At 56.4% G+C, this 15,042-nt stretch overlaps 1 protein-coding gene across 1 annotated transcript in view; it reads left to right on the plus strand.

Annotated features, from left to right (window-relative positions):
• STK32C (serine/threonine kinase 32C) overlaps window positions 1–15,042 on the plus strand; it is an 89,578-nt gene that overhangs the window by 63,836 nt on the left and 10,700 nt on the right. Inside the window, exon 3 of the mRNA XM_037805131.1 lies at window positions 13,442–13,593. Within this exon, the coding sequence (XP_037661059.1) occupies window positions 13,442–13,593 (152 nt within the window). The remainder of the gene's footprint in view (window positions 1–13,441; window positions 13,594–15,042) is intronic.

A 15,042-nucleotide genomic window follows, 5' to 3' on the forward strand; every position in this document is an offset into this window, starting at 1 on the left:
TTGGATTTACAGATTAACTTAGGAGAGGGTCACGTCCTTGTGATGCTCAGTGTCCCTGTCCAGTGACACGGTCTGTCCTTCCATTTGTTCAAGTCCCCTCTTGTGTCTATCCTCTCTTGGGTTTTGCCAAGGCATTTTAGTTCATTTTACTTTTGTCAAAGGGTTTTCTCTTCCATTAGATCTTCTAAGTGGTTTTGTTTTATGTACAATGGCTATTGACATTTTGATAATCAGCTATTTCACTAAAGTTTCTTTTTGTTATGGTAGATTTCCCAATGATTATTTTCATTCTGTTGACTCCAGATATGAACTCAAACCCTCGGTGAACACAGGTGATTTTACACATTCCTTTGTGGTTTTCTTCTGGCCTCACTTGGGCTCTGCCTTTTGCCGGCTGGGATGAGGGCTGCAGTGAGGGGGCCTGGGGACCGCTTCACCCGATCCCCAATTCCCTCACCTGTGAGATGGGGAGGGGAGCAGCACCTGCCCCCTAACGTGCTCCATCCCCGACAGTCTGAGGCCCAGGCCGCTCTCCCAGGGCAGTGACTGGCGTGTGCAGAAGCGGCCGCTGCGGGGGGGCTTCCGGGGGTCACAGATCGAGAGTTCAGTGGAGTCGCAGCATCGCCAAAGTTAGATCCCCCCGAGCTATTTCATAAGCTCCGATGACATTGTTTATAATCCCAGGAATTGCAGCCCCCCTCCCAGAACTGCTGTACCCACTGCAGGGCCCAGGGGCATCTCGGCGCGATTTCCTTGTTGTATCCCGGTGATTTCCTTGTTGCCCTTGGCGGACGTTTTGCCTTTTGACTGTGATGTTCCTTTAATTCTGAGTCTTTCGCTCCCTGTTTTTGGGCTCTGGCATAACCACAGGGAGGGGGCAGCCTGAGGGGCAGGGGAGGAGGCGGCTCCTGGCTGGACACGCGAGTGGTGGGGGCGCGGGGCTGGGTGCTGTCGTCCCCTTGCTGCCCGAGGAGCGAGTCCTGCCCCCTTTGCCAGCCCCTCCAGCAGCGCGTGGGTCAGTGTGCAGCCCGGTCCAGGCCGGGCTGGGGGCTGCCTGGGGTGGGTCCCCAGCCCTGAGCAGAGCAAGCCTGTGGGGGTGGATATCCTGCCATGTGGGGGCCTCTGCAGACGTGGGGTAGCCAGAGATGCAAGAAGGGATGGGCCTGGACCAAGAGTAGACGGCAACTGTGCCCAGCAAAATTGACTCCATCTGTTACCTGTGCAGGTGGAGAGATCCGTAAGGTGATGTGCTGGTTTGTATATAATATGTCCCCCATTTTCCTTGGTGCAGTCTGGTGGGGGCAGACTTTGATTAGTTGGAAACTTCTGATTGAGAGCTTCCATGGAGAAGTGACTCAATCAACTGTGAGCGACACCTTTGATTAGGGTGTGACCTCTTGATTGAATGTTTCCGTGGAAATGTGACCCCGCCCACTCAGGATGGGTCTTGATTAGTTCACTGGAGTCGTATAAAAAGAGCTCACAGAGGGAACTCAGAGCAACTGAAAGTGACATTTTGGAGAGGAGCTGCAGCTAAAAGAGACATTTTGGAGCCCACCATGTTGAAACACAACCTGGGAGCAAAGAAAGATGCCAGCCATGTGCCTTCCCAGACAACAGAGGTTTTCCGGATGCCAATGGCCTTTCTCCAGTGAAGGTACCCTATTGATGCATTACCTTGGACACTTTATGGACTTAAGACTGTAACTTTGTAACCAAATAAACCCCCTTTATAAAAGCCAATCCATTTCTGGTGTTTTGCAAAACCACAGCATTAGCAAACCAGAACAGGTGCTTTGGAGCTGCGTGCACCCCAGCAGGACATGTGCTGACACTGATCTGTTCCTGGGGGTGGGACCCACCGCAAGTAGGACCTTTTGATGAGGGGACTTCAGTTAAGTGAATCAGGATGGGTCTTAGTCCTATTACTGGAGTCCTTTATAGAAGAATGGAACTGAGAGAGAGACGGAGAGAGAGAGAGACAGAGAGGGAGCAGCCAGAAGCTGACATCAGCGGGACCCGGGAGAGAAGGGGGAGCCAGGAGACGCCACTGTGTGCCTTGTTGTGTGACGGAGGAGCCCAGGACCCAGCACGGCCGCAGCCAGCCCAGGACACCACAGTCTCCAGGGAGAAAGCGTCACCTTGCTGATGCCTCAGTTTGGATTTCTGGCCTCAAAACCACGAGCTAATGAATTCCTGCTGTTCTAAGCCGACCCGCTGCATGGCATTTGCTGAGCAGCTCAGGAAACATCCCTCAGAGACGAAGGAAGAGGCAGCTCAGAAGGGGCCGTGAGGGCCTCGGCACGAGAGGGTGAAAACCCCGAGGAAGACCCGAGGACACTGGAGCTGGCCGTCTGTGGGTGAGAGAGGCTTCCTGGGCTTGACCCCACCCCAGCCCTTGACAGTGCCCGGGGGGAGCCGTGAGGGACGCGGAGGGAAGGCAGCCATGCCAGGGGCGTGGCGACAGACCCCCGGGAGGCCTGACGCGGGTGTGGTGGAGGGCACGGAGCTCAGAGCCCATCAGTTAGAGAAACCTCCGCGGAGCACCCTCACCCGCTGCCGGGAGCACTCCCCGGGTCCGGGGATGCGGTCGCGTCTACTGCGTCGGAGAGCGGCCGGTTGCTGAACCCTCGGCTCTCGGCGTTGCTTGGAGGGTACCGGCGGCGGGGGCTCTTTCCCGGAGGCGAGGGCGAGGCGGGGGACTTGGCCAGGTTCCCGGCGGTGGCGTGCAAGGTGTGGAGGGCGGCGCGAGGAAACAGGCAGGACGCTTTTCTCAGGAGGGTAAAGCCAAGAGCGTTTATTAGGGGTGAGCACCAGTTATATAGGCTGGCATAGAGGGCGGGGGTTGTTTGAAAAAGGGGCGGGAGTTGCTCTGGCAACGGGGGTGGCGGGCAAGATAAGGGGGGCGGTTTTCTCTGGCAAGCTTCCTGGCGCCCAACATGGGGCAAGATATTTTGGGTGAGGAAATGGGGCCTGCATCCGGCTCCACTTTCTCAGGCCTGGGGGGCTGTGGAGGGCGCTACCGCCCGTGCCCACCACCCTCCCCAGGGGCGGATCCGGTCCCCCGGCCCAGGCCCGCCAAGTTGAAGCACGTAATCAGTATCCCGCACGGGGAGAATCCACAGGCCGGCGGCACCTCACGCTCCCGGCGGGAACGTCTGCTTTCCAAGGGCTGCAGCACCCTGTGGGTGTGCGTGAGATGATGGGAAAAGGTGACCCCGGAGGAAGGTGCGGTGCTCGGTGGCATGTTTCTCAGCCACTCACGGGGAAAGCACATTAGCAAAGTACTCCCCGCTCCCCAAAACTCCCGAGCATGGGGAGGGGGAGAGAAAGGAATGGGCTTGCTGACAGAGGACTCAGGAAATACTGTCCCGTGTGGCCTTCTGAGTTCAGTGAGTCTCCAGCCAGTGAGAGAAAGGGGAGATTTGAAAGCCATTTCGAGGCAGCTGTCACCCAATTGTGGTTACAGCCTGAATGAAACCCTGAAAGTCCTTTCTGAGTAAATGACAATATTAGGCAGGAGGGCAGCCCAGGGCTGGGAGGGAGGTGGCACAGACACTGGCAGCCTCTCAGCTCAGTGCCCCGGAGGCCAGGGTGGCTGAGGTACACCTGCCCAGAATCTGCCCAACACCTGTCTAATCTGCCTGACGCCAGCCTGGCACCTGCCCAGTGCCCATCCACACCTCCAGGCGAGCTTCTCAGCTGCTCCATGTGGGACGGTCCCCGAGGCGAAAGAGGCTGGCTGCATGTGAGGCTGGCTGCCCTGCTCCGAGGCCGACACGTCAGGAACACGCTGTGTGGGTGGGGGTGGGTGGGGTCGCTTTGGCTGTGCACCCCCCGTCCCCTGTCGATCTGAGAGCTGTGCTCATGAGTCATTTAGGGGCTGCTTTAGTTTCCTAGGCTGCTCAAAGCAGATTCCATGTGATGGGTTAGCTTAAACAGTGGGAATTTGTTAGCTTACGGTGTGAGACAGTGAGAATGTCCAGATCAAGACATCATCAAGGCGATGTTTTCTCCCAAAGACCAGCTGCCGGCGACCCTGGGCTCCTCTGCCACGTGGCCAGGCACATGGCGGCGTCTGCTGCTCTCCCCTTTCTCTTCTGAGTTCTGCTGCTTTCAGCTTCTTGCTTCTGTGGCTTTCTCTGTACTCATCCCGTTTATAAAGGACTCCATCCGGGCTGAGGTGGGCCACACCTTAACTGAAGTTGCCTCATCAAAAGTCCTACTTACACCGCAGGAATGGATCAGGTTTAAGAACATGGCTTTCTGGGGTCCACGCAGCTCCAAACCACCATGGCGCCAGCTCTGCTGGGACTCCCAGGTCCCTGCCAGAACAGCACAGCAGATTCCAGCTTCTCCTGGGCGGAATGACCCTCCAGCAGGATCGGCCGGGAACCTGCGATGCAGCCCCAGCTTTGGGCTGTGTGACAGCCGGCACATCATCCTCGCGGGCACAGCATCCCGTCGTGCCCTTGCCTTTCCGCACCCACCCTGAGAGCCTGGTGCCGTCTCCCAGGCCTCACGAGGCACCTGCAACCCAGCGCCGTGGCCGGGCCCAGGAAGCAGCCCCTTAGCGTTGGGAACACTGCCCGTTCCCACCCAGCCCCCCGCCCTCTCCGTTCACCCCATTAGAGCCACCAGGTCACACACCATGCCTGTGGGGTCAGGAGGCTTCCTGCAGAGGGCACTGGCCAGTAGGCAGACTCCCCAGAAGCCCCCACCCACCCCACAGGCCGCCAGCACCCAAGGCTGCCACGGGGAGAGGGCTTCGGAGGGACGAGGAGTGAGGGGTGTCCAGGCCATGCCGGCCATGCTGGGGGACAGAAGACAGGTCTGGGGTGGGGACACCCCCGGGGGGTCATCGTGACCCCAGGGGCAGCACCAGGAGAAGGGCTGCCCCAAAGGAGCCTGGGGAGCAGCTTCTGGTGTGTGGGGGACACAGGGGTGTTGGACTTGGCGGTTCGGAGGTGGGGTGGTTTTTGTGCTGCACCTGAGCCCCTGGCCACGCAATGTCCTCCGAACACCCCTTGCTTCTCGGCTCCCAGGGTGCGCTCTCCGGCCCTGCACTGTGCCCCGGCATTGCCCACCCGTGACGCCCCATCTCGGGGTTGCCCCGTCCTCGGCAGAGGCAGGCGCTCCCTGGGCTGCCCCTGGCCCCAGGCGCCTGATTTCAGTGGTGCCTGTCCTGGGGGGTCGGTGCCCTGGGGTCCGTGCGGCCCCACATTCTGCTCTTCCTTGGGGGCTTCAGAAGCTCCCCAAGGTGGGATTGGGAGCAACTTCATTATAGCGTTTAGAGGCCTTAAGTACCTGTTGTCAGGTGTTTGCTTTCTGGGGAATAAAAATTACTTGGAAAGAAAAGAGCTTGGGTGAGTCACTGGGGCTGCTGCGTGTGAACCAGGCTCCTCCAGCTGGTGGCTGTGCCGCCGTGAGTCACGGCTATTCTGGGCTTGGCGCGGCCTCGTGGCGGTGGCATTTCATGGTGAGCCGGGGCTCCTGGAGCTGGCATCGGGGGGTCTGCTCCCCCTCGGCCCGATCGAGTTCCCTGGGGTTGAGGTGCACTCCTGGAGGGAGCAGCTTGGAGAGCAGGTAAATGGGATCCGCACCGGCTCGCCCTCCGAGGTGCCCCCTCTCCCCCTGTGAACACCATACTGCAGCCCCTCTGAGCCCAGGGAGGCCTCAAACAGGGCCTCCCCCGTCAGGGGCGGGCAGCCAGGCCGGGGCTGCTGCGTGTAAGCTCAGCCTGTTCCCCGTCGCCGCCGCCAATGGGCACGTCTGTGCCATTGATCCAGCTTATTTAAGGAGAAAACCTGGCACCATCTCACACAGCTGCCCTTGGCCTCCGAGGGCTCCAGGCTGGTCAGCAGAGCTGGGGCCGGGCTCCCCACCCCTGGGCCTGGCCCACACCTCTGGGGGCAGCAAGGGGGGGTGGGCCTCAAGGGTGGCCCGGGTGGCCGGGTGGGGGGAGGAGCAGGCACCCCAAGAGCAGGGGGGCAGGGAACCCTGGCAGAGGCTGATGCCGGATGCAGTGGTCGTGGACGCCAGAGCAGGCCATGGTCCGGACGCCGTGGGGGGATCTCAGTGTCCTGGGGAGACCGGGGCCTTCAACCGACCGGGTGCGTCGGCTCAGAGTCCAGGAGGCCGAAGTCACAAGCTGAGGTGCCAGCAGGGTCGGTTCCCTCTGGGGACGCTGGGGAGAGCCCTGGCACAGCCCCTGTAGCTCCGCTGGCTGCTAGTGTCTCCTGGCGCTGCTTGGCCGGCTGACCTGCCCTCGGGTCCTCAGGGCGGCCTCACACGCCTCTGAGCCCAGCGTCCCCAGTCCGGCCTGAGTGTCTGTCTTCTTGTCCCCTCTGAGGACAGCGTCACTGGATTGACACCCCCCCTCCAGTCCAGAGATCCTTATCTCAAGTTCCTTGGCCTATGTCCTTGTTCCAAATAAAGTTGCGTCCTCGGTTCTGGGTGGACATGACTGCTGGGGGATGCAGTGCAGCCCACCACGGGAGGGCAAGGGGGATGGCCTGAGGCTCCCTCCACGGGGTTGCCACGTGGACAGGGTGCGGGAGCTTTGCTGGAATTGCAGCTGGGCTGAGAATGTTCCGACCCCAACGATCTGGGAGACCCGGGTCCTGGCCCTGCTCACGCCCAACTCTCCTGGCGCCTCGGGTCAACCCTCCACAGATGGGGAAACTGAGGCCAGAGAGCAGGCGGGTCTGACGTGCGTGAGGCCGAGTTGCCGGCACGGGGAGACTGTGGTCACTGCTTCCTGGCTGTGGGCAGTAGAGGGCAAGCGTGGGCTCAGGGCCTTCTGGGGTGGGGCTCCTTGCGTATAGGGGGGCAGGGGGATAATACTGGGGTAATGAGGCCCCCAGGAGGGGGTAACAACCCAGGCAGTTACCCGCAGTTCACAAAGTGGATGCAGAGTAGCTCAGACAATGGCCAGGAGCAGAACCTGAGAGCCCGCAGGAGTGTGTTAGAGTTTTCCATTGACACACAAAATTTCTCCACCGCCGTCCTCCTTTTGATCAAAGATAACCCCAAAACAATAATTTTTAATCATGAAATAAGGCTGGTTTCGTTGGATTTGGCCTGGTTATTTACTTAGGTGCATCAAGAACGGCGATTTGCCATGCAGGCCTTTTAAAGTTTGTTGTGCTGGGGGTTTTCACCAGGAACCTCCGATTGGCCTTTTGGGAAGCCGAGCCAAGAGCTCGACACCACATTTCACCTGCAGCACCTGTAGATTTGGGTGAATTCCCTCTTTTTCGAGGTCCCTGAGGTATCATGTGGTTCCTGTGCTTGCCAGAGAGTAGCCTTCTTTACGGTCCCGTGAGGCTGGGAACCCTGGAGCCGGCACCAGACCAGTTTTCCAGGAGGGTTTGGAAGCATCGGCTCCATCAAGCCCACCTGAGCGCCTTAAACGTGTCTGGTCACGTCTGAGTCAATGAGCACCGTTCTCCGCCATGACAAGCCAGTCACAGCCCTGGTTACACGGCCGGTGTCTCCAATTACGTCCCGTTATCAAGGAGGACAGATCCTGATTGAACATGTACAAGTAATTATTTTGCCATAAAAATAAGAATATTCAGTAAGAGTTTCCAAATTCTGGACGGACCCAGCAGGGGGAGAAATGAATGCTTTATGAATTGTAGCTAGTTTACATGAAAAGACTAAGGGATTCCTTGTGTCTAGAAAATAGACAATAGTCCAAACAGAGCTGTAATCGTTCTTTATAGTTCATTCCATTCTAGGTGACGAGTCCTTGCTCCACTCAGTCCTGTGTCAGTTTCTTCCCTAGAATTCTGGAATCTTGGCTCAGCCCAGTGCTGGGGTCTCAAAGTTATCCAAGCGATGTCATCAGAAGCTGAGCCCCGAGTCCCTGGGATGCCCTTTCCGGGGGTCTCTGAGAGAGCCCTTTTTGTGGAAGACGAAGCATCAGACCTGTAGCTGAGTGCAAGTGCTTTCAGGGAAAATCAGAATAAAAACTACCTGTGGGGGACAAAAGACTTACAACAGCCCTGGTCCACTAATTCCTGTTTTACAAAAGTGAAAGTTCTGATGAAACTTCATTACAAAGATAATGCAATGGAGAAGGAAGTTTGGTTGTTTCTGTGGCAGGTAACATTTTAAAGGAATAACTGAAATTATGACAAATTATACCATTGTACAGAGAAAGCCCTGGAGAACTCTGCAGAGCCCAAACAAACAAACCAACCAACCACACCAACCGTGCCCTACTTCCTCCTGAAACTCCCTCTTGAGTTTCCTCTTCGGCTTTTAGAATTTGAAATCCGCACCCAGGCGGCCGACCCAGACAGCCTGTCAAGCCTCTAGTTCGCTACGTTTCACCCAATACTAAATAAAGCCCACCTGCCCCGAGCCCACCCCTTTAAAATGGACCAACCTCGTCCCATCTGTAGGAGTCAAGCTCATGTCCTTTTTATGTCCATAAAACCCTTCGCCATCCCTAAAGGCCCGAAGCTGTGTCCTTTCTGGCTTCCTTTCTGCGGCAAATCTTTGGCGTCCCGAATAAAACGTGGTCGTCTGCACACTGCACCCCGATTTGTCTTTCACAGCGATGAGGCCTCAGTTGTCAAATCCCAGACACACTGTGCTAGGACGTCTTGGGGACAGTGAGGATGTTGACGAGTCTCGCGGAACGTTACGCAGTTTCTGAAATGCTTATATTAATACCATTTTATCCATACCAATTTAAGCAAGAGAAGGTTAGAAAATCCCTTTTAACTTGACATGCAACTCATGGTATTAAATAACTCTGTCTCTACCACCTTTCTTTGCACAAGGTGAAAGAACAAATCCTTTGCCATTTCCCAGGGCACTCTGGAAAATCTCAAAGACAGTTTGGGATCAGTAAGACGTCATTTAGAGAGTTTTTGATTTTTGAGAAGGCAAAATGTCAAAAAGTTGTCAGGTTTGAACATTTTGTTACATAGGAAAATGGGTCACTGTGAAACCACATTTAGTTCCCTATTTAACCAAAGTGACAATAAAAGATTAAATAGGAGTTCATATGACAGGAAAAAGAAAAAAAGACTTCAATCTTTTAAAATGAAAAGACTTGTTCTCTAAAAAAATAAAAGATGATAAGGTCAAAATAAATTTCATTAAGGATTATTCTGAAAAAAACATAGAATCTTTGCTTCCTGGGAAGATTTCTCAGGTGGTTAAGACAGAACTTTTACAACCTCTTAGCTAAGAGCAGACCAAAAGTCCAAGAAAACTTTGTCATTTAACAGAAAAAAAACCCCAATTCTATGGAATGAGGATGTTGTCTGACAAGAAAACTCTTAAAAATCTCATAAGCCTGTTAAATCTTAGCCAACCTTGACCGTGACAAAATTCCTTTCCACAAACCTTTAATGACTTTCTATATCTCCTCAGGTTTTCTTCCTAGACATTCCTGCATCTCATTCTGCCACCGTCTTTTTACTTTAGGACAGAATTATTCTTGTTTTCCTTAACAAACACATCCTGCACACTTTTTGTAGCTGCATACCTTAGGTTACCAAAAAGATCTTTGAAACTGTCTTCAAACTAACATTCTACAAAGCACAATTATTCTTAGAATTAAGTTTGTCAAAATAATAATTCAATTTGGGAAACCTGTATAAATTTAGGAAGAACATCTCCAGAAAGAATAGAATTGTGATTGTATTGTGCTTACCTTTTATAACTCAGAAGGCATGGCTATTTTCATTTAACTAACAGTATTAACCTAGTCCTATTTGTCAAAGGTTTACCTGAATTATGTGAACTTTCGTTTCTTTCTTCCTTTTTTTTTTAACATTTGGTTTTAGTTCTACAAATACTCTGTTTTCATTGCGAATATTAGAAGTTCGGTTTCCTTAATTTCTAGGACTTTAGGAGTATTAATTTATACATATGTTTATCTATCTTTAAGCCAATTTGAGCAGAGCTCTTTTAAGGAGTTTTATGTTAATTTGGTAATACCATCTGGAGGTTGGAAAATATCATACATCAAACATGCAGACAGACACAAATAGACTGTAGTTTTAGATTAAAAATTTTCAGCCATGAGTCAGACATAAAAACACTGAAAACATAGAAATACAAAACCCACTATTTATATGAGCTATTTTTAGTCTCATGTGTCTTAGACTCTGAGTGCCAATTAAAACAGGCACCCCATCTGGCCTAACCCGGAGCCCTTTATCTCGGGTGCACCTCGAGATGAGTAAATTTGCCTAACTGGGACATTCCCCACGATGGCCCTTGCAACCCAGGTTGTCTTGGGTGGGATGTTGCTGTTTGGTTAGGTGTGCACAGCTTCCGGCCCCGTAACTTGTGAACATGGAACACGCCGGGGTGCCAGAGGGTGGGGAATCAGAGTGTTTAGAGTTTGGGGATCCCTTCATCACTGGGCACAGGACAAAGAAACCAGCAGTAGCAAAGATGGACTGTGGAATGAACCAGTAGCTAGGGACCCGGACTGAGAAGCTGCGCCTTCTCGTCAATCGGATTGACCCGTTGACCTGGACAAAGCGCTTCTTACCATGTGCACAGGACAAAGCAACTGTCAGTAGCAGAAATGAAACTGAGACCTGCACCAGAGAGCTGGACAAGCACTAGGCTTAAAAATCTGAACCTTTTCGTCAGTTAAGGTGGCCCCGCCGGCCTGTGGCCTAGAAGCTGGTGAGACGGGAGGGTGGGCACAGGGAGAGGGGCCGGGGCCCCGGAGGCCCTCACCATGACTCGTGGAACACGGAAGTCCGGTGGCACCTTCGCCTGTCTTTCTTCCTGTTTCCAGAGTCGTCACCAGTCGCCTTCAGGTCCCTTCGCAGTAGCCAAAACTGTTAAAAGGAAAACTTTCATGCAGTTTAGGATCTCACAGCCTTATCAAGCAGTTCATGAAGTGGGCGGCATCCCGCCTAGAAAGTAGAAGGCAGCGCCCCGAGGGGGTTGGAAAGGGGGTGCTCGGAGAGGGCGAGTGGACGCCACGAGATGTGCTGACTGCTGACCGGAAGGTCCATTTTGCTTCGGGGGCCTTGCAGAGTGGGGAGCGGGCGGTGGCTTAGGAACGAGGAAGTGGGCTGGCAGCAGCTGGTAAAGATCTGGCTGGCTTGAAAGCTGGTCTTCCGGGCAGGGTGGCATTGATAGGAAGTAGAACCCACCCTGGGGTGTGGCAGGGGCGCCCACATGCTCGGCCTGCTAAGGTTGCATCCATCAGTGTGTCCGACAGACGCGCATGCTGGGGTCCACCGGCTGCAAGCCCAGGGCTCCCAGGGCTGCGCGAGAGAGGAGACGGCTGACCGCCAGTCTCTGCCTCCCCATCTAGAGAAATGGTGCAAATACCAGAGCCCCTGGCTCCCTCTGGGCGTGCCGAGGCAGGTGCCCGGGGAGGGGCCGTGACGAGGGCCCGAGGGGCTTGTCACCTGCTGAGCAGCTAAGGGAAGATGCACTCGTCTGACTGCACGTTCTCTCTGGGTGACCTGCTCTCCCCGAGTGGCGGAATCGCTGTGCCCTACAGGACAAGGGCCCAGAGCTGCTTGTTTCTCACGGAAGGCAGGACAGCCCTCCCCCTGCATCCTCCTGCCACATTGTGGGTTTGCTGAGCTGCTTCCCCTGACATCGGGGGGCCGGGCAGCCTGGAAAGAGCGATGGAAGCTGCCCTGGGCCCAGAGAAATGGGGTGCAGACCTCAGTCCCCCATGACCTTCTGTCCTCCTTCCAGAACCTTCCACTGCACCCCAGACTGCCTGGGGGCGTGGGGCAGCTGGGGGAGCTCGTCCCCGTTGAGGTCCGGCCTGTGGGATTTGGGTCCAAGTCCACCCCCAGCAGCGCTCACCCTCCCGCCAGTGGCCTGCCCCTGTCAGCGAGGGCGCAGTGGGGTCTCCTCCGGAGGCATCCGAGAATGCCACCAAATCCTGGAGAACTGTGTGATGCCAGGCCGGGTGGCCCTGGTTTCACTGCCTTGTGTTTCTCATGATGCTGAAGGGCCCCAGGCTGCTGGAAAGTCACCAAAGTCTGGGGGCTCGCGTTGGTGTGTTGCCGGGACTCGACCGTGTCCCTGGGGTGGTGTCTCAGAGCCCCTGGTGTGCATTTCAGCCCCTGGGGAAATTTACCATGTCTGTGTGGCCGGCCACCCGTTGACAGTGCACAAAAGGCGGCAGCCGGCTCAGCCGGGCCTCCCTGGTTCTCAAGACCACGGCTGCCGTAGGATCACCAGGTGGCATTGCCCGTGCCCGCGTCAGGGCTCACCAGGCCAACTGAGTCAGTCTCGGGGGCAGGCACCGGCTGCCAAAGTTCCTCCAGGGACAGGCCTGGAGGGGAGAGCGGTGGAGGCTGTTTCTGAAGCTATGGGGGTCTTGGGTCTTCTACGACCGTCAGCCAGGAGGGCTTTCCTGGGCAGCCTCACGTCAGAGCCCACCACGGCCCCCCGTGGCCCTCCTGCGCCGTCCCACCCGGCCTCACTCCCCGCAGCTGCTGCCCAGCTTCTGCCCATACTTGTAGCTTACATTTTTGCTAGCGTGATAAGTATTGTAACATATCATTAAAATTCCTTATAAATGTTGGTCCAGCAGCTGCGTGATACTTCGTTGAGTTTACTGACCCACGTCTGTAAGGTTAGACCTTGAGGTGGTTTGAAAGTCTTGCTGCTACGAATAACGCCGTGATGAACATCTCTGGACACAAAGCGCCTGTGTTTCTCTGGACACGTTCCTGGGACGGGGGCACGGGTTTCCCCAAAGGGCCGGATCCAGCAGGTGTGGCCGGAGACTGATGTCCGTGGAGGTGTCGAGTCAGCTCCAGGCCCACCTGCCTTTTGGTGATACACCTGGGACGGCCCCTTGCTCACCTTGAGTTCCAGAATCTCCCATCCCCCAGAACCCGGGCTCCCGCTCCTTCCAGATCTGGAGATGAAAGGTGTGGGAACCTCTCAGGAATGGGTGCCCTGCCCTCAAGGCCTCTCTGCTGCTTGAATGGAGGATGCAGAGCTGGCTTCATGGCCCACAGTTTTGGGCATTAAACCCTGGTTTTCCCTTGGAGAGCCTTTATCCTGTGCTTCTGGTTGGTTTTCCTTTGCCCCCGGGGGCCCCTGGCATGTGTTTCTCGTAATTTTACACTTCTCTTCCTCTCCGCCCCCAGCCCTCTCTGCGGAGTAATTAGCAATGGCAGCGTTGGGGTTCAGGGCACAGGGAGGCCTTTAACGAGCCCTGTGGGGAGCCCCGGGGAGGTGAAGGCTCGGGCTGGGCTTAAACCGCCGCCCGAGGTCTGCTGTCCCCGAGGAGAAGGGCGGCTCTCGGTCACGGGGCGTCCAGGCCCCTCCTCCGGGCTCTCGCTGATTCCCTGACAGCCCTCCACGTCGTCGCGCCCTCTGAACCGGGAAGGGGGTGCAGGGTGTCGGAAGGTGAGGCCACCTGCCCCTCCCTGCCCGGCGTCCCTGCTGAGGTGCCCCCGCCCTCCAGGTGTGCATCGTGCAGAAGCGGGACACGGGGAAGATGTACGCCATGAAGTACATGAGCAAGCAGCAGTGCATCGAGCGCGACGAGGTCCGCAACGTGCTCCGGGAGCTGGAGATCCTGCAGGAGATCGAGCACATCTTCCTGGTCAACCTCTGGTGAGACCCCGGCTGGGCTCCGTGCTCCGTGCTCCCTGCCCACCTCAGCCGGGTGGGTCCCGCCGCCACCCCTGATGCCCTCTCTAGCCCTCAGCTCCTCTGCCCCTTGGATGTCCCTGGCACCTACTCACTGTCCTGTGGCCCAGGGGTCCAGGGGTCCAGGGGTCCACAGGCAGGCTGGGGCATGCTGGGATTGGTGTAACACCTGCCTTAGCTGCAGGAAACCCGGGGCTTTCCCACCAAGGAGACAGGCAACCCGAGGGAGACTTCAGGGGGACCGGCCTTGAGTTTCCTCCGTACGACGGAGGTGTGGGCACCTGCAGACTGCTCTGAGGTTCACCTGCCTCCTCAGCACAGCCTCCCAGGGGTTCTGTGCTCCCTGCTGTGCTCCCTGACACAGACCCCAAGGGTCCTGATCTCCCTGCTGTGTTCCCCAACATAGCCTCCTGGGGCCCCCTGCCCCCTGCCATGTTCACAGACACAGGCTCCCTGCGGTCTCGTGCTCCCCACTGTGCTCCCTGCCATCTCCCCAACGTGCTCCCCAACACAGCCTCCCTGGAGCCCCATGCTACCTGCCGTGTTCACAGACAAAGCCTCACTGGGGCCTCGTGCTCCCCACTGTGCTCTCTGACACAGCCTCTGGGGCCCCATGCTCTCCATTATCTTCCTGGCCATCTCTCCAACGTGCTCCCCAACACAGCTCCTGGAGTCCTGTGCTTTCTGCTATGCTCCCTGCCATGCTCCCCACCATGCTCCCTGACACAGCCTCTCTGAGGCCTCGTGCTCCCGACAGCTTCCCTGGAGCCCCATGCTTCCTGCCATGTACATAGACACAGGCTCCCTGCACCCTCGTGCTCCCTACTGTGCTCCCTGCCATCGCCCCAACGTGCTCCCCAACACAGCCTCCTGGGGCTCCATGCTCCCTGCCACGTTCATAGACGAAGCCTCACTGGGGACTCGTGCTCCCCACTGTGCTCCCTGACAGCCTCCCTGGGTCCCCATGCTCCCTGCCACGTTCACAGACACAGGCTCCCTGCGGCCTTGTGCTCCCCACTGTGCTCCCTGTCATCTTCCCAATGTGCTCCCTGACACAGCCTCCCGAGGTGCTGTTCTCCCTGCCATCCTCCTGGACACAGCCTCCTGAGAGCCCTGTGCTACCCCTGTGCTCAGATGGGGTGTTGTTCCCAAGAGCCCACAGCGGGCGTGGGGCATCTGCAGCAGCTGGGAAGTCCTAAGATGAGTGAGCTGCCTGTCCTGGCTGTGGCAGCCTCCAGAATATTTACATATTTTCCCCCAAACATGACTTGGTTATCTATGGGCTGAACTTATGGGAAGAGGCAGCCCAGCTCCCGCTTGGGGACAGTAGAGGCTCTTTCCTGGGAGTCGTTCGTGGCCTGGCCCCCCACGCACACCCCAGTTCTTTCTGTGGGTCCCACATGGGAAAAGGGA

This window comes from Choloepus didactylus, chromosome 15, assembly GCF_015220235.1.
Source record: "Choloepus didactylus isolate mChoDid1 chromosome 15, mChoDid1.pri, whole genome shotgun sequence".
Lineage (NCBI taxonomy): Eukaryota > Metazoa > Chordata > Mammalia > Pilosa > Megalonychidae > Choloepus > Choloepus didactylus.